Source organism: Salvelinus fontinalis, chromosome 24 (genome assembly GCF_029448725.1).
Source record: "Salvelinus fontinalis isolate EN_2023a chromosome 24, ASM2944872v1, whole genome shotgun sequence".
NCBI classification, from domain to species: domain Eukaryota; kingdom Metazoa; phylum Chordata; class Actinopteri; order Salmoniformes; family Salmonidae; genus Salvelinus; species Salvelinus fontinalis.
Genome location: NC_074688.1, coordinates 8321077 through 8348403, shown reverse-complemented (window position 1 = coordinate 8348403; position 27327 = coordinate 8321077). Strand labels below are relative to the sequence as shown.

Here is a 27327-nt window from a genome sequence, read left to right as displayed (position 1 = left end):
AAATCAGTACAGATGACGGAGAGGAGGATCTGTCGTGCTGTTGAGATGCACCCACATTGATTTAGAGAGCAGAGGGCCCACAGGGCCTCTCGTGGTCAGAGCTGGTAGTGACACCAGTATATATGACAGTGTCCCTAAGGGTATTGTAGCAGTACCAGGTCATAGTGAGGGAGGAGAGAGTAGGGGACTGTAAGAGAGGAATCAGACTTGATTTGGTTTTCGTTGACGTCATCTGTCAAGTGTGAAAGAGAGAGGAGTTTTAGTCCTTTTACCTTTTACCGTGTGTCCCCCCCTTCTCTCTATGGACGTCACTCTCTTCCTCTCTCTCCCTCCCTCCCCTTCTACCTCTTTCTCTCTCTCCCTCCCTCCCCCTCGATCTTTACCTCCCTCTTCCTTTTTCTCTCTCCCTCTCTGCCCCTCCCCTCTCCCTCTTTCTCTCTCTTCCTCCCTCCCCCTCCCCCTCCCCCTCTCCCTCTCTCTCCCACCCTATCCCTCTCTCTCCTTCCCTCCCGCTCTCTCCCTCCTTCTCTCTCTGGATGATCTATGCCCCTGTCAGATGACCATGGCTAATGTTACCTCAGCCACCTCCTCCTCTTTACAGCCACTGATGAGGAAGCCTCTGCTGCGACACTGAAGACTTACAGTACAGACAGACACACAGACAGACGGGAGATGGACTCACAGAAGGACTCACACTGACAGATAGAGCCACTGAGACTCTAGCTCTCTATTGCTCTGTAATTATACTGCAGCGCCATTGAGAGAAGAGGAATCACACAGATGAAGATATCTATCTATCTATCTATCTATCCATCTGTCTGTAATTCTGCTTTGTCATGACTTTACTTTTTCTTCTCTGTGAACTGGGGGAACTGTAGACTAAAAAAAAAAATTGAATATTTTTGTGATTATCTTTTTGGATGTTCAGGGAATTAGAATGGAATTGTGTCCCATAATGATGAGAAAAAGACACACACAGATCAGACGGGCCAGTCGTACAGAAACACACACAGATCAGACAGGGGCCAGTCATACAGAAACACACATAGATCAGACAGGGGCCAGTCGTACAGAAACACACACAGATCAGACAGGCCAGTCATACAGAAACACACACAGATCAGACAGGCCAGTCGTGCAGAAACACACACAGATCAGACGGGCCAGTCGTACAGAAACACACACAGATCAGACGGGCCAGTCGTACAGAAACACACACAGATCAGACAGGGGCCAGTCGTACAGAAACACACACAGATCAGACAGGGGTCAGTCGTACAGAAACACACACAGATCAGACAGGGGCCAGTGGTATAGAAACACACACAGGTCAGACAGGGGCCAGTGGTATAGAAACACACCCACACAGAGTGCATATATACTGTCACACACACACATTCACACACTGCGTACTGTCTCACAGATGCATACACAAACACACCCCCAACACACTGACATAATCACAGTCTCAACCAAGCACCCTGACAGTCACAAAACACAATCTCAAAGTGTACACATGCATAGACACACCCTCAATTGTAAAGAACAACACAATCACACACACACTCATGCACACACTTGTGTGCAAATGCTGCTGTGAGTGAGTAGGTGTGTGTGAGTGTGTTTGTGTGTGTGCGTGCTAGATGCATCGTGTTGTCAGTGATGGCTGTATTTCATATTCAATCACCATGACGACATGCCTGTTACCACCCCACTGCTGAGAGTCATCACGCCCCCTGCAGATAGCAGCTCTTGTCATTCTGTTTCTATGGTGTTCTCTGAAGACTGCATCAGGGACCGTGCATTGACATAGAGAGAGGCTGCTGTTACTTCATGGTCACCCATCATCTACATTGTTCTATTCTACAGTGGCTTGCGAAAGTATTCACTCCCTTGGCATTTTTCCTATTTTGTTGCCTGACAACCTGGAAATAAATGAAAAAATGTAGGGGTTTGTATCATTTGATTTACACAACATGCCTACCACTTTGAAGATACAAAATATTTTTGATTGTGAAACAAACAAGAAATAAGACAAAAAAAACTGAAAATTTGAGCCTGCATAACTATTCACCCCTCCAAAGTCAATACATTGTAGAGCCACTTTTTGCAGCAATTACAGCTGCAAGTCTCTTGGAGTATGTCTCTATAAGCTTAGCGCATCTAGCCACTGGGATTTTTGCCCATTCTTCAAGGCAAAACTGCTCCAGCTCCTTCAAGTTGGACGGGTTCCGCTGGTGTACAACAAATTTTAAGTCATACCACAGATTCTCAGTTGGATTGAGGTCTGGGCTTTGAAAAGGCCATTCCAAGACATTTATATGTTTCCCCTTAAACCACTTGAGTGTTGCTTTAGCAAAATACTTAGGGTTATTGTCCTGCTGGAAGGTGAACCTCCGTCCCAGTCTCAAATCTCTGGAAGACTGAAACAGGTTTCCCTCAAGAATTTCCCTGTATTTAGTACTCCTTCAATTCTGACCAGTTACCCAGGCCCTGCCGATAAAAAACATCCCCACGGCATGATGCTGCCTCCACCACGCTTCACAGTGGGGATGGTGTTAACGGGGTGATGAGAGGTGTTAGGTTTGCGCCTTCATGGTCTTCATGGTGCCGCTTGCTTGATGGTGCCCCTTGCTTAGCGGTGTTGCAGACTCTGGGGCCTTTCAGAACAGGTGTATATGTACGGAGATCATATGACAGATCATGTGACACTTAGATTGCACACAGGTGAACTTTATTGAACTAATTATGTGACTTCTGGAGGTAATTGGTTGCACCAGATCTTTTTTAGGGGCTTCATATTTAACCTGTCTAGGACTGGGGTGCCGCTAGCGGCACACCTCCCCCACCCCCACTCAAAAGGCAGAGCCGCGAAATTCAAAAAAATTTTTTTTTTTAAATATTTAACTTTCACACATTAAAGTCCAATACAGCTAATGAAAGACACAGATCTTGTGAATCCAGCCAACATGTCCGATTTTTAAAATGTTTTACAGGGAAGACACAATATGTAAAGATGTAAATCTATTAGCTAAAAACACATTAGCATAATCCACCATCTTTACTTTGTCCACCAACAACAGTAGCTATCACCAATTCGGCTAAACTAAGATATTGATAGCCCCTAACCAAGAAAAAAAACTCATCAGATGACAGTCTGATAACATATTTATGGTATAGGATAGGTTTTGTTAGAAAAATTTGCATATTTCAGGTAGATGGCATAGTTTACAATTGCACCCACCGTCACAAATGGACTAGAATAATTACAATGAGCAACGTGTTTACCTAACTACTAATCATCAAACATTTCGTAAAAATACACAGCATACACTAATCGAAAGACACAGATCCTGTGAATACAGACAATATTTCAGATTTTCTAAGTGTCTTACAGCGAAAACACAATAAATCGTTATATTAGCATAGCACATGTGCAAACATTACCCCAGCATTGATTCTAGCCAAAGAGAGCGATAACGTAAACATCGCCAAAATATATTAATTTTTTCACTAACCTTCTCAGAATTCTTCAGATGACACTCCTGTAACATCACATTACAACATACATATACAGTTTGTTCGAAAATGTGCATATTTAGCCACCAAAATCATGGTTAGACAATGAGAAAAGTAGCCCAGCTGGTCAGAAAATGTTCGTGCGCCATATTAGACAGTGATCTAGTCGTATACATAAATACTCATAAACGTGACTAAAAAATATAGGGTGGACAGCGATTGATAGACAATTTAATTCTTAATACAATCGCGGAATTACATTTTTTAAATTATCCTTACTTTTCAATACAGTTTGCGCCAAGCGAAGCTAAGTAAAAAAAAATGGCGTCCTAAGCCACTAACATTTTTCGACAGAAACACGATTTATCATAATAAATTGTTCCTACTTTGAGCTGTTCTTCCATCAGAATCTTGGGCAAAGAATCCTTTCTTGGGTCTAATCGTCTTTTGGTCGAAAGCTGTCCTCTTGCCATGTGGAAATGCCAACTGCGTTCGGCATGAACTGGAAGCGTGCCCAGAGATTTACAGTGTCTCAGAAATAAATGTCCCAAAATCGCACTAAACGGATATAAATTGCTATAAAACGCTTTAAATTAACTACCTTATGATGTTTTTAACTCCTATAACGAGTAGAAATATGACCGGAGAAATATAACTGGCTACACTAATGCTTGGAAAAACAGTAGGTCGGTATCCTCCGCGCGCATGACGCACCAAGAAAAGAGTTCCTACATACAGGGTTTTTTCATTTATAGTGCCTGTGATTGCGCAATCGACACCATTCAAATCGTCATCACGTAAAGGCATCCAGGGGAAGACGTAAGCAGTGTCCGTATACTCATAGGAATAACAGTGGCCTTAAAACTGACTCCAGAACAGGGGCCAAAATTTCTGAAATCTGACTCCATGTCAGGGAAATTGCTGTAGAATGAGTTCTGTTCCACTTAGAGACAAAATTTCAACGCCTATAGAAACTATAGACTGTTTTCTATCCAATAATAATAATAATATGCATCGCTAGCATAGCGTCACAATTAAATAGTAGCATCTAAATATCATTAAATCACAAGTCCAAGACACCTAATGAAAGATACAGATCCTGTGAATAAAGCCACCATTTCAGATTTTTTAAATGTTTTACAGGGAAGACAAAATATGTAAATCTATTAGCTAACCACGTTAGCAAAAGACACCACTTTTCTAAATCCATCAGTTTCTTACTCCATCAGGTGCTATCACCAATTCGGCTAAACTAAGATATTAATAGCCACTAACCAAGAAAAAAACTCATCAGATGACAGTCTGATAACATATTTATGGTATAGGATAGGTTTTGTTAGAAAAATGTGCATATTTCAGGTAGATTTCATAGTTTACAATTGTACCCAGCGTCACAAATGGACTAGAATAAATTAAATAGAGCAACGTGTATTACCTAATTACTAATCATCAAACATTTCGTAAAAATAAACAGCATACACTAATCGAAAGACACAGATCCTGTGAATACAGACAATATTTCAGATTTTCTAAGTGTCTTACAGCGAAAACACAATAAATAGTTATATTAGCATACCACATGTTCAAACATTACCAGAGCATAGATTCTAGCCAAAGAGAGCGATAACGTCAACATTGCCAAAATATATTAATTTTTTCACTAACCTTCTCAGAATTTTTCCGATGACACTCCTGTAACATCATATTACACAATCCATATAGAGTTTGATCGAAAATGTGCATATTTAGCGGCACAAATCGTGCTTACACAATGAAAATACTGTCCAACTACTCAAGCAATCTGCCCGGCAGCATCATGATAATACAACTATTTTTATCGAAAACTATTCATAAACTTGACTAAAAAAATACAGGTTGGCCATGAAATGAAAGATGCATTAGTTATTAATGCAACCGCTAAGTTAGATTTTTAAAATTAACGTTACTAGACATACAGTGTGCGTTACAGACAGACTAGTGCCGCAATAACGGCGTCACTATTTATCGTTATTGAGTTTACATTTTTCCACATAAAAATGGAATAACATCATAAATAGCTCTTACTTTTCGACGAGCTTCCATCGGAATCTTGGCCAAGTGGTACTTTTGTCCAAAAGAATCGTTGCTTGGTTGTAAAACGTTGCATTCAACTTCTGATATAGCAGCTAACTATAGCTAACAATTGCTAACATTAGCTAACGTGTCCAAATCCTCATTACGCAATACTGAGGAAATTCCGAAAAATAGCAATATACTCGCATAATCTGATATAACTCGGTTTCAAATAGCTTCGTTATGATGTTTCTAACACCTATATCAAATTAAATTACAGACTGATATATCTAAAGTTCATTACTTAGCGTTCGAAAATGGCATCCCTAGGTCTCTCTCTGCGTAAAGTTCAACGTCGAAAAGAAGGCGTACCTTACTCCTTGGTCTTTTATAACCTCTGACAGCTACGTAGGAAGCCCATTCCACTTCTCATTGGTTACTGACATCCAGGGGAAGGCGGGTGCAGTTCGTGTCGTTCCATAGGATATACACACCCCTTTAAACTGAACTGAGATCAGAGCTTCGCTCTCAGACCTTCGCAAAACCTGTCATGGACTTCGCTGTAGAAAGAGTTCTGTTCCACTCAGAGACATAATTCAAACGGCTATAGAAACTAGATAGTGTTTTCTATCCATTAATAACAATAATATGCATATTGTACGATCAAGAATTGAGTAGGAAGCCGTTTCATCTGTAGAGACAATTATGCTAATTTGAAACAGCACCCCCTATAGTCGCAAGAAGTTAAATTACAGGTTGTAATGCAACAAAATAGGAAAAATGCCGAGGGGGATGAATACTTTGCAAGGAACTGGAGATGCATCTGCAGCTAGTCTGTTGTCCCTGATATTGAAGTTTCAGGAACTCTGGTAAACATATTATGTTGTACTGGATATTGTATTGGCTGTCTGCATAATTAAGATCAGGGTTGCGGTCAGTTCCATTTTTAATTCTGGTCATTTCATAAAGTAAATCAAATTCCAATTCTACATTTTTCGAATTGAAAATGATTGAATTTTCTGAATTGACTTGAATGTAAATGGAATTGGCCCGAACCCTGATTAGGAGCTCTCTCTCTTTCTGATGTCTCTGCTGACGTTCCACTGTTTTATGTCTTATCTACCTGAACCCTTCACCACTAAAGCTTCTCTTCTCTTTTCTCTCTCTTTTCTCTCTCTCTCTCTCTCTCTCTCTGTCGTTCCTCTCTCTCTTCTCCCCATAAAACCACCCTCTCTCTTGCCATCTCTACACTCTCTCAGCCCTGTCATTCCTCCCTCCTGTCCTCTCTCCCTCTTGCCACATCCTCATGTAAGACATCTGACGTGGTGTTCAGCATCAGAGAATAACTTCACTTTTTCAAACACACGCCCAATATCCCTCCATGCACCTGCACCGAGACTAAACACACCGCAATAACACACACACAAACACACTGTGACAAAATAGTCTGCGACAAACTGATAACAAAACTATAAAGGGTTTAAACATGAAATAATCCACTGTCGGCAAAACCCCTAGCGATTTGTGTGTTTGAGTGTGTGTATACTATCACTGCTAAACACTCTACAAAGTCACCTATTCTGATGTCAAACTGTTGTCCTTTTAATATGCTAATATTTTCAGAAAAGTGAGGCAGGGTTAAGAAGAGACTTATCCAAAGTCATAAGTAGACCAAAATCAAGCTGAGTCCATGTTCTACCTACACCATCTGTTCTCTAGATCCTCATATACACTACAGTACAGTACAGTACAGTACAGTACAGTACAGTACATCAGAATTCAATTTTAAGATCGGCAATTTTGTACCATCTAATAAAATGGAATAACATGTTCACAACAGACGGCATGAAATATGAACTCATCTCGGGTTTAGATTGTTGATGAGATATGATTTTGGTGTTGTCTATGCCGTTAAGACCTACAGTTGAAGTCGGAAGTTTACGTACACCTCAGCCAAATATATTTAAACTCAGTTTTTCACAATTCCTGACATTTAATCAAAGGGAAAATTAGGTCAGATTTAGGAAAAATTAGGTCAGTTAGGATCACCAATTTATTTTAAGAATGTGAAATGTCAAAATAATAGAGAGAATGATTTATTTCAGTTTTTTATTTTTCATCACATTCCCAGTGGGTCAGAAGTTTACACACACTCAATTAGTATTTGGTGGCATTGCCTTTAAACTGTTTCACTTGGGTCAAACATTTCAGGTAGCTTTCCACAAGCTTCCCACAATAAATTGGGTGAATTTTGGCCCATTCCTCCTGACAGAGCTGGTGTAACTGAGTCAGGTTTGTTGGCCTCTTTGCTCACACACACTTTTTCAGTTCTGCTCACAAATTCTCTATAGGATTGAGGTCAGGGCTTTGTGATAGCCACTCCAATACCTTGACTTTGTTGTCCTTAAGCCATGTTTGCCACAACTTTGGAAGTATGCTTGGAGTCATTGTCCATTTGGAAGACCCATTTGCGACCAAGCTTTAACTTCTTGACTGATGTCTTGAGATGTTGCTTCAATGCATCCACAAAATGTTCCTTCTCATGATGCCATCTATTTTGTGAAGTGCACCAGTCCTTCCTGCAGCAAGCACCTCCAGAACATGAAGCTGCCACCCCCGTGCTTTACGGTTGGGATGGTGTTCTTCGGCTTGCAAGCCGCCCCCTTTTTCCTCCAAACATAACGATGGTTATTATGGCCAAACAGTTCTATTTTTGTTTCATCAGACCAGAGGACATTTCTCCAAAAAGTATGATCTTTGTCCACATGTGCAGTTGCAAACCGTAGTCTGGCTTTTTTTATGGCGGTTGTGGAGCAGTGGCTTCTTCCTTGCTGAGGGGCCTTTCAGGTTATGTCGATATAGGACTCATTTTACTGTGGATATAGATACTTTTGAACCTGTTTCCTCCAGCATCTTCACAAGGTCCTTTGCTGTTGTTCTGGGATTGATTTGCACTTTTCGCACCAAAGTACGTTCATCTCTAGGAGACAGAATGCGTCTCCTTCCTGAGCGGTATGACGGCTGTGTGTTCCCATGGTGTTTATACTTGTGTACCATTGTTTGTACAGATGAACGTGGTACCTTCAAGCATTTGGAAATTGCTCCCAAGGATGAACCAGACTTGTGGAGGTCCACATTTTTTTTCTAAGTTCTTGGCTGATTTCTTTTGATTTTCCCATGATGTCAAGCAAAGAGGCACTGGGAAGGTAGGCCTTGAAATAAATCCACAGGTACACCTACAATTAACTCAAATGATGTCAAATAGCCTATCAGAAGCTTTTAAAGCATGACATAATTTTCAGGAATTTTCCAAGGTGTTTAAAGGCACAGTCAACTTAGATTCTGCTTTAAGATAATGGAAATTCCATTGATGTTTAGATACTTGATTAATGCAAGTATATTCCTATAAGGCTTGAGATCCATGTGAGTAAATCTGATAGTCACACAACTCTCCAATTTACATTGAGTTACAGTATACACACCTCAAGTTAGGACATAGTCCAATATGCCTTTAAGAGGTGGTACTTTTGTGATATCATTCTAGAGTCTAGAATCTAGACCAATGGTATGTGACAGATACTACTACTGTAATATTACTCTAGATATGGCATGTACATTAACTGATACAATGTCAACGTGTAACTGATACAACGTCAACGTGTGACTGATACAACGTCAACGTGTAACTGATACAATGTCAACGTGTGACTGATACAACGTCAACGTGTAACTGATACAACGTCAACGTGTGACTGATACAACGTCAACGTGTAACTGATACAATGTCAACGTGTGACTGATACAACGTGTGACTGATACAACGTCAACGTGTAACTGATACAACGTCAACGTGTAACTGATACAACGTCAACGTGTAACTGATACAATGTCAACGTGTAACTGATACAACGTCAACATGTAACGGATACAACGTCAACGTGTAACTGATACAACGTCAACGTGTAACTGATACAATGTCAACGTGTGACTGATACAACGTCAACGTGTAACTGATACAACGTCAACGTGTAACTGATACAATGTCAACGTGTGACTGATACAACGTCAACGTCTAACTGATACAACGTCAACGTGTAACTGATACAACGTCAACGTGTAACTGATACAATGTCAACGTGTAACTGATACAACGTCAACGTGTAACTGATACAACGTCAACGTGTAACTGATACAATGTCAACGTCTAACTGATACAACGTCAACGTGTAACTGATACAACGTCAACGTGTAACTGATACAACGTCAACGTGTAACTGACACAATGTCAACATGTAACTGACACAACGTCAACGTCTAACTGATACAACGTCAACGTATGACTGATACAACGTCAACGTCTAACTGATACAACGTCAACGTGTGACTGATACAACGTCTAACTGATACAATGTCAACGTGTGACTGACACAACGTCAGCGTGTGACTAATACAACGTCAACGTGTGACTGATACAACGTCAACGTCTTACTGATACAATGTCAACGAACCTCTAAAAATGTTATGCATTTGTATTTCCCCCTTCTTTTTAATTTAGGAAAAATGTTATGTTTCATTTGATGTGACCTATTTACCTGTACGCTTTATTCTGACAAGTTCCTTGGTGAGCCAGGGATGGAGTCTCTTGAAATGTATCCATTTCATTTGTAAATTAACATCATAAATGAAAACGTGTACATGGATTTGATTTTAAATGTATTTCATATAGTGTTTATACAGCTATTTCAATTAATTTGATATATGTATAAACCATTTGAAAGCCTATGCGTGAATGCTATATTAGCGTCCTTTCACATTCCATACCTTCATTCATTTGAATCTGGAAGTCTAATCTGCTACATCAGAGGATTGTCCTGTAGACTAGAGGAAGGGTACTCAGGTGTTTTACCACCTGGGTGTCTCTCTGGAACCACAAACTCCTGATGAGTTTGTGTGTGTGTGTGTGTGTGTGTGTGTGTGTGTGTGTGTGTGTGTGTGTGTGTGTGTGTGTGTGTGTGTGTGTGTGTGTGTGTGTGTGTGTGTGTGTGTGTGTGTGTGTGTGTGTGTGCGTGCGTGCGTGCGTGCGTGCGTGCGTGCGTGCGTGCGTGCGTGCGTGCGTGCGTGCGTGCGTGCGTGCGTGCGTGTGTGTGTGTGTGTGAGTGTGCGCCTGTGTTTGTTTGTGTGTGTGCTTGCTTGCTTGTGTGTTTGTGTTTTCTTACTGATAATTTCTCCTGTTTGAGGTCTAAAGGTTCTCTCCAGACAGAGAATACCCCTTGTGTCTACCTCCACACATGCTCCCTCTCTGCTCTATAACTGGTTACCTCTCTCTTCTACTTTTCTGTTGTTCATTTGTTATTTTTAAGATACATCATCTGTGTGGAGTCAGCTTTTTCTCCCATAGGAGATGCTTAGTCTTAGAGGGAAGCCAGGGAACATAAACTTGGCACCAATCACAGACCTTGAGGATATACAGTACCTTGCGAAAGTATTCACCCACCTTGGCGTTTTTCCATTTTGTTGCATTACAACCTGTAATTTAAATTGATTTTTATTTGCATTTCATGTAATGGACATACACAAAATATTCAAAATTAGTGAAGTGAAATGAAAAAAATTAATTGTTACAAAAAAATCTACAACAAAAAATAACTGAAAAACGGTGCGTGTATATGTATTCACCTCCTTTGCTATGAAGCCCCTAAATAGGATCTGGTGCAACCAATTACCTTCAGAAGTCACATAATTAGTTAAATAAAGTTCACCTGTGTGCAATCTAAGTGTCACATGATCTGTCACATGATCTCCGTATATATACACCTGTTCTGAAAGGCCCCAGAGTCTGCAACACCACTAAGCAAGGGGCACCACCAAGCAAGCGGCACCATGAAGACCAAGGAGCTCTCCAAACAGGTCAGGGACAAAGTTGTAGAGAAGTACAGATCAGGGTTTGGTTATAAAAAATATCAGATACTTTGAACAATCCAACAGAGCACAATTAAATCCATTTTTAAAAAATGCAAAGAATATGGCACCACAACAAACCTGCCAAGAGAAGGCAGCCCACCAAATCTCACAGACCAGGCAAGGAGGGTATTGATCAGAGAGGCAACAAAGAGACCAAAGATAACCCTGAAGGAGCTGCAAAGCTCCACAGCAGAGATTGGAGTATTTGTCCATAGGACCACTTTAAGCTGTACACTCCACATAGCTGGGCTTTACAGAAGAGTGTCCAGAAAAAATGACATTGCTTAAAGAAAAAAATAAGCAAACACGTCTTGTGTTCGCCAAAAGGCATGTGGGAGACTCCCCAAACATATGGAAGAAGGTACTCTGGTAGGATGATACTAAAATTGAGCTTTTTGGCCATCAAAGAAAACACTAAGTCTGGCACAAACCCAACACCTCTCATCACCCCGAGAACACCATCCCCACCGTGAAGCGTGATGCTGTGGAGATGTTTTTCATCGACAGGGACTGGGAAACTGGTCAGAATTGAAGAAATGATGGGTGGCACTAAAAACAGAGATTTGAGAGTGGGGAGGAGGTTCACCTTCCTGCAGGGCAATGACCCTAAGCATACTGCTAAAGCAACACTCAAGTGGTTTAAGGGGAAACATATAAATGTATTGGAACTGCATAGTCAAAGCCCAGACCTCAATCCAATGGAGAATCTGTAGTATGACTTTAAGATTGCTGTACCCCAGCAGAACCCATCCAACTTGAAGGAGCTGGAGCAGTTTTGCCATGATGAATGGGCAAAACTCCTAGTGGCTAGATGTACCAAGCTTATAGAGACATACCCCAAGAGACTTGCTGCTGTAATTGCTGCAAAAGGTGCCTCTAGAAAGTATTGACTTTGAGGGGGTGAATAGTTATGCACGCTCAAGTTTTCTGTTTTTTTGTCTTATTTCTTGTTTGTTTCACAATAAAAAATATTTTGCATCATCATAGTGGGCATGTTGTGTTAATCAAATGAGGCAAACGCCCTAAAAATTCATTTTAATTCCAGGTTGTCAGGCAACAAAATAGAAAAATGCCAAAGGGGTGAATAATTTTGCAAGCCACTGTAACACACGACTCGTCACACAGTGGCCTTTTAAAATGTTCTTTGGTTGCCATAAAATGTATCTTCTGTCTCCATCACTGTAATCCTGTCATCCAGTGGAGGCTTTGGCATTGGCTGCATGCCATTCCAAAAAGCTCATTCCACTCCAGAAGTCCCTGATTTGTTGGTCAGTGGTCAATGTGAGTTGATTGGTCAGTTTGACTTCCCCGTGCCCCCCTCTCTGTCTCTGATTGGTGTGATTGTGGGTGTAGGAGGGTCCTTATGTGATGCTGAAGAAGAACTGGGAGATGTTTGAGGGGAATGACCAGTTCGAGGGCTACTGCGTGGACTTGGCCTCAGAGATCGCCAAACACATCGGCATCAAGTACAAGATCGCCATCGTCCCTGACGGCAAGTACGGAGCCAGAGACCCCGAGACCAAGATCTGGAATGGCATGGTGGGAGAACTGGTCTATGGGGTAAGGATGGAGAGAGGACAGGAAGGAGTGATGTTTGGAAATTGTTACTTTTATTTCCTTGCATCTTATCTTGGAGTTTGATGTAGTTATACTGAGGATAGTTAGATCCTATTAAACAAAGTTTATCTATATTGTTAGATACTGTCAAGGTACTTTTTAATTAGACAGACAAGACATTTCAGCCCATTTTTTTTTTATTATTATAATTTTTTAATTAATCAGGGGCTGCAGCACCCTCAGCACCCCTATTTTCCAGGAGATGTGCATAAAGCAGTGTTTCTTAATCCTAGTCCTGGGGACCCAAAGGGATACATTTCGTTTTTACCCAATCACTACAGATCTGATTCCACTAATCAACTCATCATCAAACCTTTCATTAGTGGAATCAGGTGTGTAATGCTAGGACAAAATCTAAAATGTGCACCCTGGGTCCCCAGGACCAGGATGAAGAAACACTGTCCTAAATAACACAAACTGGGATCATGACCTCTCAGACTAGTTATTCATTAACATAGTTATCTAACCCAAGGGTGGTAAACGATTTATCCAATATCTCGGTGCATTGAAAATATGGTACTGGAACTGACCCTGTGTATATACAGTATAAGGAACAAAAATATAAATGTAACATGTAAAGTTTTGGTCCCATGTTTCATGAGCTGAAATAAAAAATCCCAGAAATGTTTCACACACACTAAAAGCTTATTTCTCTCAAATGTTGTGCACAAATTTGTTTACATCCCTGTTAGTGAGCATTTCTACTTTGCGAAGATAATCAATCCACCTGACAGATGTGGCATATCAAGAGCTGATTACACAGCATGATCATTGCACACCTTGTGCTGATGACAATAAAAGCCACTGTAAAATGTGCAGAAATTAATGTTAATGTATCTATCATAAGCCACCTCCAGCGTCGTTTTAGAGAATTTGGCAGTATGTCCAAACCGTGGTCACAACTGCAGACCACGTGTAACCACGCCAGCCCAGGTCCTCCAAATCCGGCTTCTTCACCTGCAGGATCGTCTGAGACCAGCCACCAGCTCATGAAACTGTGGATTTGCACAACTGAAGAATGTCTTCACAAAATGTCAGAAAGCATCTCAGGGAAGCTGATCTGCGTATTCGTCTTCCCCAGGGCGTTGACCTGACTGCAGTTCGGCCTCATAACCAACTTCAGTGGGAAATGATCACCTTCAATGGCCAGTGGCACGCTGGAGAAGTGTGCTTTTCATGGATGAATCCCGGTTTCAACTGTACCGGTCAGATGGCAGACGTATGGCATCATGTGGCTGAGCGGTTTACTGATGTCAACGTTGTGAACAGAGTGCCCCATGGTTACGGTGGGGTTATGGTATGGACAGACATAAGCTACGGACAACGAACACAATTGCATTTTATCAATTGTAATTTGAATGCACACAGATACCGTGAAGAGATCCTGAGGCATATTGTCGTGCCATTCATCCTCCGCCATCACCTTATGGTTCAGTATGATAATGCACGGCCCAATGTCGCAAGGATCTGAACACAATTCCTGGAAGCTGGAAATATCAAAGTTCTTCCATGGCCTGCATAATCACCAGACATGTCACCCATTGAACATGTTTGGCATGCTCCGGAAAGAATGTGTACGACAGCCTGTTCCAGTTCCTGATAATATCCAGCAACTTCACACAGCCATTGAAGAGCAGCGGGACATTTATTCCATAGGTCACAATCAACCGCCTGATCCACTCTATGCAAAGGAGAGATGTCCTGCTGCATGAGGCAAATGGTTGTCACACCAGATACTGACTGGTTTTCTGATCCACTTCTTTCTTTCTAAGGTTCTTTTTAAGGATCCACTTCTTTCTTTTTTATCTGTGACCAACAGATGCATATCTTTCTTCCCAGTCATGTGAAATCCATAGATTAGGGCCTGCATTTATTCAGTTGACTGATTTCCTTGAATGAACTGTAACTCGTTATCGTGTTCTTCTTATTTCCTATTTTCATATCTTGTGTTTTTTTGTTCTACCGTGTTAATTTTTGAATCACATTGTTATTGATTACTGCATTGTGGGGTTTAGAGCGTCAGGAAAGGCATTTCACTGTAGTTGTGCATGTGACATTAAAACTTGCAACTTGAAAGTATTGTGCCTACTGTACCCTTGCTGGCTTTCACTTTGGAAACATCTAACCCCTCGCCCCCGTCCCGGCTCTGTCTCTGACGCCTATCTAAATAATAGCTCTAGTCTGCTGCTTGATTTTCTCTCTCGTCCACTGTGCTTCATTTCTCCCAGGATTCAGTCATATTTCCTCCAGCTGCCTGCCAGCAGACACATTGGAGTAGTGACTGTAATCAGTCGATGACTAATCTACATTGTACATTGAAAGTCAGGCTTCTCTCTGACTATATCAGTGGTGTGTGTGTGTGTGTGTGTGTGTGTGTGTGTGTGTGTGTGTGTGTGTGTGTGTGTGTGTGTGTGTGTGTGTGTGTGTGTGTGTGTGTGTGTGTGTGTGTGTGTGTGTGTGTGTGTGTGTGTGTGTGTGTGTGTTCTACTCCAGCGACTGTACATGAATGTGTGTTCTCGCTCCGTAAGCATTCTGTAAAATGAGTCATTACCAATCCCAGAATTCATTCGCTTTGAATAATTCTAAACATTCTCAGTCGTGTCCAATCATTGAATTGATCTGTTCTAGCTGAGGGGAGATAATGTATTTATCTGTCCCTCATCCTCTCTCCCTCTCTCTCGCTCTCTTACTTTCTCCCTCTCTAACTTTCTCTTTCTCTCTCTCTATTTCTCTCCGTCTCTCTCGCTCTGTCTCTCACACACTCTGTTTCTCTCTCTTCAGCTCTCTATTGTTCCCTTTGTCTATCTCTTAATTCTCTCATACTCTTTCTTCTCTTGTAGGGAAAATGCATGTAGTAGGTACTGTATTGTTGATTATATGAATCCAAGGTGAATTGTTGCAGCACTAAAATAAGGATGTTTTCTCCCTGGTGTATGTGGTGGATTGGAAGAAAGACCTTGATGGTTGATTTGTATTCTGGTTTCCTGTGTCTGGCCTTTATGAATGATTTCCCCTTCCCTCCGCTCTCTCTCCCATCCTCCACCATCCCTTCCCCTCTCCCCCCATCATCCCCGACTCTCCCTAACCCCCCCCCCCCCCCCCCTTCACCCCATCCTGTAGAAAGCAGAGATAGCGGTCGCCCCTCTGACTATAACCCTGGTCCGTGAAGAGGTGATAGACTTCTCTAAGCCCTTCATGTCCTTGGGGATCTCCATCATGATCAAGAAGCCCCAGAAGTCTAAACCTGGAGTGTTCTCCTTCCTGGACCCTCTGGCCTACGAGATCTGGATGTGTATCGTCTTCGCTTACATAGGAGTCAGTGTGGTGCTGTTTCTGGTGAGTGTGTGTGACCACAATCAGCTGAATCAGCTGTGTAGAGCTGGGCAAGAATAAAAGCCTGGACACCTTGTAACTAGCCCCTTTCCTCTGTCCCCAGGTGAGTCGTTTCAGTCCATATGAGTGGCATGCAGAGGAGCCAGAGGAAGGCTCTACTGAGCCAGGCCCCACTGACCAGCCACCCAATGAGTTCGGCATCTTCAATTCACTCTGGTTCTCACTGGGGGCCTTCATGCAGCAGGGCTGCGACATCTCACCACGGTGAGTGTGTGTATGTGTGCGTGTTTGTGTATGGGTGCATGTGTGTGTGTGTGCATGTGCGTGTCTGTGTGTGTCTGCCAACCCATCTGTCTCTAATGTCAGAGTGCTTTGTCCTGTCTCAGAAGCTGTTGGTCATACTGAGTGTTGTGACTCAAACCAGTTGACTCAGTGTCAGACAGCCTCTCTCTATTGTACTATTGTGACATACACTGGCGTCTAGAGCTAAAGATGTGTCAAAGAAACACACACAACCGCACACTAAGTACGACCTCTTGGTCAGCCTTCATATAGCTACATTTTGTGTGGGAGACTGGCGGTTTGCTGCATATTAAACTTTAATGCTTTAACGGGGGAAAAAGTCAGGCTTTATTTTTAGAATATTTATAAGAATATAGCATTTTATTATTGATAACCTCAGAATGCAGTTTATTGAAATATTAATGTCCACCATCCACATACCTTTAGGGAGAACATCTGATTAAGGAAAGACAGTTTCCAGAGAGAGAGAGAGAGAGAGAGAGAGAGAGAGAGAGAGAGAGAGGAGAGAGAGAGAGAGAGAGAGAGAGAGAGGAGAGAGAGGAGAGAGAGAGAGAGAGAGAGAGAGAGAGAGAGAGAGAGGAGAGAGAGAGAGGAGAGAGAGAGAGAGAGAGAGAGAGAGAGAGAGAGAGAGAGAGAGGAGAGAGAGAGAGAGAGAGAGGAGAGAGAGAGAGAGAGAGAGAGAGAGGAGAGAGAGAGAGAGAGAGAGAGAGAGAGAGAGAGAGAGAGAGAGAGAGAGAGAGAGAGAGAGAGAGAGAGAGAGAGAAGAGAGAGAGAGAGAGAGAGAGAGAGAGAGAGAGAGAGAGAGAGAGAGAGAGAGAGAGAGAGAGAGAGAGAGAGAGAGAGAGAGAGAGAGAGAGAGAGAGAGAGAGAGAGAGAGAGAGAGAGAGAGAGCACAGTATCTACTACTTAACCAGAGTATTTTAGTACGTTTAAGGTACTTTTTCGACAGACTAATGGACCAATTCACTTAATCACATTCTCTTTCTCTCTCTGACACAGGTCAACACCGTTTTACTCTTTCACACTCAGGAATCCAGTACCTGGGCATATTCGGGTTTTCTGAGGCTAATGGACATATTAAGTAGCTTTACATCAGCCTTACATGATCAGCTGCCTGTGTTCTGTACATTAGGACACACACACACACACACACACACACTGCATTACCTCTATACTGTGACATTTGAATAATCTCCAAGCTCTCAAGGAGTGGCACTTGCTTTTTTTGAGAAAGTAACTTTGTGTGTGAATGCGTACGTGCACATGCGTGCTTGTACGTGTGTTTGTGGTACAAGTCAATGTTCCATTACCTGAGGGAAGAGAACATTGAATGAGGACCGGGTGATTTGTCTTCTGAATTTTACCTGTCTCCCAGCCCTCTATCTGACTCTCCTCCCACTCCTCCCCTCTCTCTCTCTGTTTCTCTCCACCTCTCTCTCTCCTCTTTCTCTCTCTCCACCCCTCTCCCTCCCTCTCCTCCCATTCACTCTATTTTTCTCCACCTCTCTCTCTCCCTCCCTCTCACTTGAAATCCCCTGTCGACTCCCACTAATCTCCATGAGTTTGAGTGACAGTCCAATTCCAGCCTCAGCCCTGGTAATGGCAGACACACACACACATACATACACACACATAATCATACAGACACCTGCTTGTCACAATGTGTGAATGGGAGTAATAACAGTCCCACAATTATATGCTAATCTCATACTTATTCTATAGCCAATGTTATTCTATAGCCAATGTTATTCTATAGCCAACGTTATTCTATAGCCAATGTTATTCTATGGCCAATGTTATTCTACAGCGAATGTTATTCTATGGCCAATGTTATTCTATAGCCAACGTTATTCTATAGCCAATGTTATTCTGTAGCCAATGTTATTCTATAGCCAACGTTATTCTATAGCCAATGTTATTCTATGGCCAATGTTATTCTACAGCGAATGTTATTATATAGCCAATGTTATTCTATAGCCAACGTTATTCTATAGCCAACGTTATTCTATAGCCAACGTTATTCTATAGCCAATGTTATTCTAACGTTAGCAATTTATAGCCAACGTTAGCAATTTAAATCACCTCATAATGTCACTACCAGTCCACCTCTATATGAAGCCTATTCTCTAAAATACAGATAGGCGGTGCCATGTCTGGATCAATACAGTCTGTAGCTAGGTGGTGCCATTTCTGGATCAATACAGTCTGTAGCTAGGTGATGCCATTTCTGGATCAATACAGTCTGTAGCTAGGCGGTGCCATTTCTGGATCAATACAGTCTGTAGCTAGGTGATGCCATTTCTGGATCAATACAGTCTGTAGCTAGGTGGTGCCATTTCTGGATCAATACAGTCTGTAGCTAGGTGGTGCCATGTCTGGATCAATACAGTCTGTAGCTAGGCGGTGCCATTTCTGGATTGAGTATGAGGGCTTGTGATTGTGTGTGTGTTGTGATTTGGGGTTTCTAAGTATATTGGTGTACTGTGTTGTGAGTGTATTGAATGTCTATAGGATCATTTGTATTCAGTGTCAGTCTCTGTTTCCCTGCTGCAGTGATCACTGCAGTCTGAGAAGGAGCATCTCTCTCTCACCCACAGTCCTATACTTAGACCTTTACAGTTTCTCTCTCTCTCTCTCCCTCCCTCTCTCTCTCTTTTCCTCCCTGTCTCTCTCTCACCCACTCTCTTTATTTCTTTCTCTCTCCTGCCCTCTCTCTCTCTATCTTGCAGTTCATTCCTCACAGGGTTCATTGTTGTTTCCTCTAGCAGACACATTGCATCACAATTACTACGTTTTCTAAAGTTGACATCTTGTTTTTCTTCTTTATAATATGTGGTGTGTGCGTGCGTGTGTGTGTACGTGTGCATACTGCTTTCTTAATCCCTCACCCACACACACACACCTTTACTGTTACACTCAATGAGGACAAAGGTAAGGAGTCAGGCGCAGAGAGCAAAGGTAACGGGGAAAACCACTTTTTAATGTCCAACCAGAATAACAACTGGTAACGTCAAAAACATTGGCGTAAAACTCCGACTTGAATAAAGTCCAAAACTGGAAAATAAATCCAGACTGTGGAAAAACCCCAATGAAAATAACAACCTCATATACAAACAGAGAAACAAGCCCGCACAAACATAAACGGGCTAAACGAACTTAAATAACACCACCCTAACAACCAAACAATAAACAGGTGAAATCAATTAGACAAAACCAAACGAAAAGGAAAAAGGGATCGGTGGCAGCTAGTAGACCGGCGACGACGACCGCCGAGCGCCACTCGAACAGGAAGGAAGGCCACCTTCGGTAATACTCGTTACATTTACACACATTCTTCCTCTCACTCTCTCTCACACAGACACACACACACAAACCATGGTTTCCGTTAGCCAGTAATAGCCAGCTTTCGGCCACAAAAAAAAAAAATAAGCCACTAAATAAAATTGTCTGGGATAAAATAAAAATCCCATTGCGAAATAATGCATTTTAGCCTATTCATTGATATACTGTAAATACCAGCAGATGTAGCACGAGAGCTGCTAACACAACTTAGACAGCTTTTTGTTGCTGTTGGAGTGAAACATGCTTTAACTAGCACAATCATTGTGCAAAGATTCTAAAGGCAATCGCAAAACCATAGCCATAAAAATAAACGTGGTCATGATTAAAAATGGCTACTATTTTTATTTCGCAACTGGTAATTGAAGAGCACTTCCCATTCAAGTGCATAGGCAACTAGGCACGCTTCAGAGCATCACACACCACTTTGCAATGAGCTGGAGGCAGTTTGCGTTTTGAAAATATACACTGCATTCGTAAAGTATTCAGTCTCCTTGACTTTTTCCACATGTTGTTACGTTACAGCCTTATTCTAAAATTGATTAAAAAATAATGATAATTCCCTCATCAATTTACATGTACTACCCGTAATGACAAAGCAAAAACAGGTTCAGACATTTGTTCAAATGTATTAAAAAAATAAAACAAAAATATTACATTTACAAGTATTCAGGCCCTTTACTCATTAGGGTCTACGATTACAGCCTCGGGTCTTCTTGGGTATGGCACTACAAACTTGGCACACCTGTATTTGGGGAGTTTCTCCCATTCTTCTCTGCAGATCCTCTCAAGCTCTGTCAGGTTGGATGGGGAGTGTCGCTGCACAGCTATTTTCAGGTCTCTCCAGAGATGTTCGATCGTGTTCAAGTTCGGGACATTCAGAGACTTGTCCCGAATCCACTCCTGCATTGTCTTGACAGTGTGCTTAGGGTCGTTGTCCTTTTGGAAGACCAGAGCATCTTGTTTCTCATGGTCTGAGAGTCCATTAAGTGCCTTTTGGAAAACACGAAGTGGCTGTCATACACCTTTTACTGAGGAGTGGCTTCCGTCTGGCCACTCTACAATAAAGGCCTGATTGGTGGAGTGCAGCAGAGATGGTTGTCCTTCTGATAGGTTTTCCCATCTCCACAGATGAACTCTGGAGCTCAGTCAGTGACCATGGGGTTCTTGGTCACCTGCCTGACCAAGGTCCTTCTCCCCTGATTGTTCAGTTTGGCAGAGTGGCCAGCTCTGGAAGAGTCTTGGTGGTTCCAAACTTCTTCCATTTAAGAATGATGGAGGCCATTATGTTCTTGGGGACCTTCAATGCTGCAGAAATGTGTTGGTATACCCTTCCCCAGATCTGTGCCTCGACACAATCCTGTCTTGAAGCTCTAAGGACAATTCCTTCGACCTCATGGCTTTTGCGCTGATATACACTGTCATCTGTGGGACCATATACAGACAGGTGTGTGCCTTTCCAAATCATGTCCAATCAATTGAATTTACCACAGGTGGACTACAATCAAGTTGTAGAAACATCTCAAGCATGATGAATGGAAACAGGATGCACCTGAGCTCAATTTCGAGTCTCATACCAAAGGATCTGAATACTTGTTGAAATAAGGTATCTCTGTTTTTTATATTTAATACATTTGAAAAAATGTCTAAAAACCTGTTTTCACTTTGTCATTATGGGGTATTGTGTGTAGATTGTTGAGGAAAAACATGTATTTAATACATTTTGGAATAAGGCTGTAACGTAACAAAATGTGACCGACTACCTTGATTCGGTCTTATGTAGCAAAGTTTGATATTGTTTTTTTACATTGGATAAAAGCAGAGACACAGAGCTACAAAATGGTATATCATATACTGCATTTGAGGAACAATGGGAAAGTAATTCTGCTTTGAAAGTTATTAAACTTGTAACCTCACTTTTGATAAAATGGTCTTTGAATAGTTTGGTACCTACTGGAAAGCTCTGCTTTGTCTGCACCCATTCAGCATCGTTTACACCCTCTTAAGCTTTAGCACCACACATCTCTTTAAGTGTTGATTTGATCGTTCTTTCCTAACAACAACAGTCAAGCACCCAAGCTAACGTTGGCTAGCTTGCAAGCTACTTCTAGACAAAAATGAGAGAACTGACCATTTTACTCACCCTAGCAGAGCTGGTTGGGCTTTTTTGCCAACGTTTACTGACACCGGCCACATTCAACGGGTGTTGAGCGTTTGTAAATTCGACAAGAGTGCTCTGAAATCGGAGCAGCTACGTCTATGAACAGTTGTCCCGGTGACATTCTATTGAAATGGTTACTTGCGTAATGGAGTCTTTTGTTAAGACATGTAGCTAGCTAGCTAGATAAACAATGAACCATAATCCCAACTCATGACGTTACTACCCTGCATGAATCTGCAGGTAGCTAACCAACCAGGTTCAATGTTAGCTAGCTAACATTAGGCTATAACAAGCAAAGCAAATGGCTCTGAGATATGAGTAATAAGATCATACACGTAACATTAGCTAGCGAGCCAGCCAACTAATTTTTTTTATTTTTTTATTTCACCTTTATTTAACCAGGTAGGCTAGTTGAGAACAAGTTCTCATTTGCAACTGCGACCTGGCCAAGATAAAGCATAGCAGTGTGAACAGACAACAACACAGAGTTACACATGGAGTAAACAATAAACAAGTCAATAACATGGTAGAAAAAAAGAGAATCTATATACAATGTGTGCAAAAGGCATGAGGTAGGCAATAAATCGAATAATTACAATTTAGCAGATTAACACTGGAGTGATAAATCATCAGATGATCATGTGCAAGAAGAGATACTGGTGTGCAAAAGAGCAGAAAGGTAAATAAATAAAAGCAGTATGGGGGGTGAGGTAGGTAAATTGGGTGGGTAGTTTACAGATGGACTATGTACAGCTGCAGCGATCGGTTAGCTGCTCGGATAGCAGATTTTTTAAGTTGTTGAGGGAGATAAAAGTCTCCAACTTCAGAGATTTTTGCAATTCGTTCCAGTCGCAGGCAGCAGAGAACTGGAAGGAAAGGCGTTCAAATGAGGTTTTGGCTTTAGGAATCATCAGTGAGACACACCTGCTGGAGCGCGTGCTACGGGTGGGTGTAGCCATCGTGACCAGTGAGCTGAGATAAGGCGGCACTTTACCTAGCATAGCCTTGTAGATGACCTGGAGCCAGTGGGTCTGACGACGAACATGTAGTGAGGGCCAGCCGACTAGGGCATACAGGTCGCAGTGGTGGGTCGTATAAGGTGCTTTAGTAACAAAACGGATGGCACTGTGATAAACTGCATCCAGTTTGCTGAGTAGAGTATTGGAAGCTATTTTGTAGATGACATCGCCGAAGTCGAGGATCGGTAGGATAGTCAGTTTTACTAGGGTAAGTTTGGCGGTGTGAGTGAAGGAGGCTTTGTTGCGGAATAGAAAGCCGACTCTAGATTTGATTTTGGATTGGAGATGTTTGATATGAGTCTGGAAGGAGAGTTTGCAGTCTAGCCAGACACCTAGGTACTTATAGATGTCCACATATTCTAGGTCGGAACCGTCCAGTGTTACCGTAATGTTAGCTAGCTAACTAACAGTACACTTTAACTTGAAATGAAAACAACTTTCTGTCAAAATTAGAAACGTGTACTATCTGAAAATGTAAATAGCTAGACTGTCTTGTCCGTATACATCATGGATGGATGCTTCTCCCTGCCATGGTTGCCCTTAGATTCAAGATGTAATCCAGAGACAGGTGTTTTCTCCATCTCCTTAACTATCAAGTGTAGCAAAATGCTTAATCTTATCTAACAATTCCACCACAACTACCTAAAACACACAAATCTAAGTAAAGAATGGAATAAGAATATATACATATAAATATATGGATGAGCAATGACAGAGTGGCATAGGCAATATGCAATAGATGGTATAAAATACAGTGTATACATATGAGATGAGTAATGCAAGATATGTAAACATTATTAAAGTGCCATTATTAAAGTGACTAGTGATCCATTTATTAAAGTAGTCAATGACTTCAAGTCTGTATGTAGGCAGCAACCTCTTTGTGTTAGTGATGGCTGTTTAAAAGTCTAATGGCCTTGAGATAGAAGATGTTTTTCAGTCTCTCGGTCCCAAATTTGATGCACCTGTACTGACCTCGCCTTCTGGATGATAGCGGGGTGAACAGGCAGTGGATCGGGTGGTTGTTGTCCTTGATTATCTTTTTGGCCTTCCTGTGACATCGGTTGCTGTAGGTGTCCTGGAGGGCAGGTAGTTTGTCCCCGATGATGCGCTGTGTAGATCGCACCACCCTCTGGAGAGCCTTGCGGTTGTGGGCGGTGCAGTTGCCGTACCATGTGGTGATACAGCCCGACAGGATGCTCTCAATTGTGCATCTGTAAAAGTTTGTGAGGGTTTTAGGTGACAAGCCTAATTTCTTCAGCCTCCGTAGGTTGAAGAGGCGCTGTGGTGCCGCCTTCACCACACTGTCTGTGTGGGTGGACTATTTCAGTTTATCCGTGATGTGTACGCCAAGGAACTTTCCACTTTAAGTCCAAAAACGGATGTAGTAACTACAGATTTCCTCTTTAAGTTTATACTAAAGTGTAAGAGTTTGAGAATGTGTCCATTGGGCCCATGGATGTATTTTTTTTATAAGCATTAATTAGATTGAGTAATAAAAGCTCTACTTTTATTCCATAGGCTGGGATCCGCACTATGCAGCTGTTGCAAGAGCGCATTTTTCACTGGCTGTCCACTGGTTTCAAAAACAATGATTGATAGGCTCCAGAATGGTCCAGTGGTCTAAGGCACTGCATCTCAGTGCAAGAGGTGTCACTACAGCCCCTGGTTCAAAACCAGGCTGTATTACAACCGGACGTGATTGGGAGTTCCATAGGACAGTGCACAATTGGCCCAGCGCCATCCGGGTTTGGCCGTCATTGTAAATAAGAATTTGTTCTTAACTGACTTTCCTAGTTAAATAAAAAGAATAGGCAACTTATTGAATTCAACCATTACTGGGTTCAAATTTACATTTAAATTTGTGAACAGCCATCCACAACAAATCCGTAAGGCACAGATAGCTAAATGAGAGAGCAGCAGTGTGATTCACACGTATGCGCTATGTAGATATCCGTATCGCCGTAGACTACACCACTGCTGTCATCCTTACATCCAAGCGTTCATTCAAGTTGGATAATCTTTGAATGCCGACAGCAGTCGCACCATTGGAAGACATAGCTTGGACTGTAGCCTAGAAGAGCCCGTTCCTGCTCTTTTCCCACGATACATCAAACACATTTGTTGTGTCATCATAGTGGTCTCTGACTTGTGGTCAGACTCGCTCAGTTGGAACAAACTTGAGCCTTTTTTCAATGCTGATTTGAATGTCCTTGAGAACACAGAAGTGTCTAAGATGTTTTTTACAAAAACATCCTTTCTGAATTTAAAATTAATCCTCGAAGTAATCATCCAGTTTTTCAAAAGTATCTGTAATCTGATTACAATATTTTTGCTTGTAATGATATGGATTAGTTACTATTTTTTGTAATCCTCACATGTAACTGATTACATGTGCTACGTACACCTCTTGGAGGGAACGCAACACCCTGTTACATCTCAACTCCCCGTGGAGTGAAAATGTATGTGATCGTAGGTGCGGGGAAGGATGACTGAGGCAGAGAAAAATAGAGTTTACAGGGAATTTATTTTTCCTAAACGCGGTAAAGTGGGGAAAAGTGGCTGGACGGAACCAAAGCGAAGAAAGTAAAAATTAAAGAGTCCCCCCTCTACATTACCTGCCTTCCCACTTCTTACCTAACCTTTTGGTTAGCGCACCACCTGGCGCGCTAACCAAAATACAGGGGGTGGTCCACCCAGGTCTTACCTAGTGTGCATAGACAGATTAAATAATACTGGTTATGTATGCCCGCAGGCCTCTTGCCTAAACACAAGGTGCATTCCCCTTCCCCCCATGAACAAATGAAACAGAATAATTTACCAAGAGTGAACAATTTTCAATTTCAAACCAAAAACACTAAGTCGTATTGGCATACACAAATTCTGAAGGAGCTTCTACAAAATCATATCAACAAAACTTTCACTAACCAACAAAGGACATGTAAAGAAGCTCTCTTCTGACAAAGGAACACTGGCTTTATTCAAGCTGGAGAACGAGTTGGTAATTGAAGAGACAGCTGTTTTCCCTGACGAGAGGGAGGGGTCAGAGCTCCAATCAGCAATGGGGCCAACCAATCAGCCACTTAGAATCCAGGAAGCCATTTCCTGAAATACACACACATACAAACCCACAACAACACAGAAACTGGGGAACGTAACAACATGTAATCCATTGCTCCCCAACCCTGCCTACAAATACTGACCAGCTCAAATAGACAGAAGTGTGCTATGGCAGAGCAATCCCCCAAAAAAGTTTGTATTCAAATGGCTCTCCTGTGAAGTAGTGACCAGCGACATACGCCTAGTTTCCTGAAAGGACTCTCAAATGTGACTTACCACCTGGATCCGGTCATGTAGTAACATTTGAATTTCAGTTTTTTAATTGAAATAAAGTATAGACTCAGAGCTACAAAATGGTATATCATACACTGCATTTTAGGAAACAATGGGATAGTAATTCTGCTTTGAGTTGATCAACTTGTGAACTCACTTTTTAGAAAACCGTCTTTCAATGTTTTGATACTACTATTGGAGAGCCCTTCTTTGTCTGCACCCATTCAGCATTGTTCCCACTCTGATCATTTCACTCCCCCTAGCAGAGCTGGTTTGACTTTTGCCATGTTATCCAGATCGTTGGTAACTGTACCTGTGCTGCTGGCAACAATTGAATTACGCTTTGTTGCCGACGTTTACTAACACCGGACATGTTCAACATGTGTCCAGCTTTAAAAATGCATCAGTTATTCTGCGCTCTGGCACACTAAGAGGAGAGTCTTTTGTTAAGAAATGTAGCTAGATAGCTAGCTAGGTAAACAATGAATCCCAACGCGTAACGTTAGCTAGCGACCCAGCCAGCTAACGTTAGCTCCCAGTGAGGGTGACCTTGAAATGGTGATGCGACACCCTGTCATGTCTCTGATAGAGCAGAATCACCAGCTCCGCCCCTCAAAAGCTGTTTAAATCATTCTCAATGGTCGGGTCATGCTCGGGTGGGCTGGAAAACAGTCACTCACTCTCACTCTC

General features: G+C 42.0%; 1 protein-coding gene across 8 annotated transcripts in view; it reads left to right on the top strand.

The window, feature by feature from the left end:
- The window catches only part of LOC129821874 (glutamate receptor 4-like), a 168346-nt gene that overhangs the window by 101178 nt on the left and 39841 nt on the right, over nt 1–27327 (top strand). For 6 of the 8 annotated variants that reach the window (XM_055879584.1, XM_055879585.1, XM_055879586.1 and 3 more), the window contains exons 11-13: nt 12886–13092; nt 16270–16485; nt 16586–16746. In XM_055879584.1, the coding sequence (XP_055735559.1) occupies nt 12886–13092; nt 16270–16485; nt 16586–16746 (584 nt within the window). Of the gene's footprint in view, nt 1–601; nt 10352–12885; nt 13093–16269; nt 16486–16585; nt 16747–27327 lie in introns of those variants that run through there. The other 2 variants (XM_055879589.1, XM_055879591.1) reach the window with 2 other exon arrangements.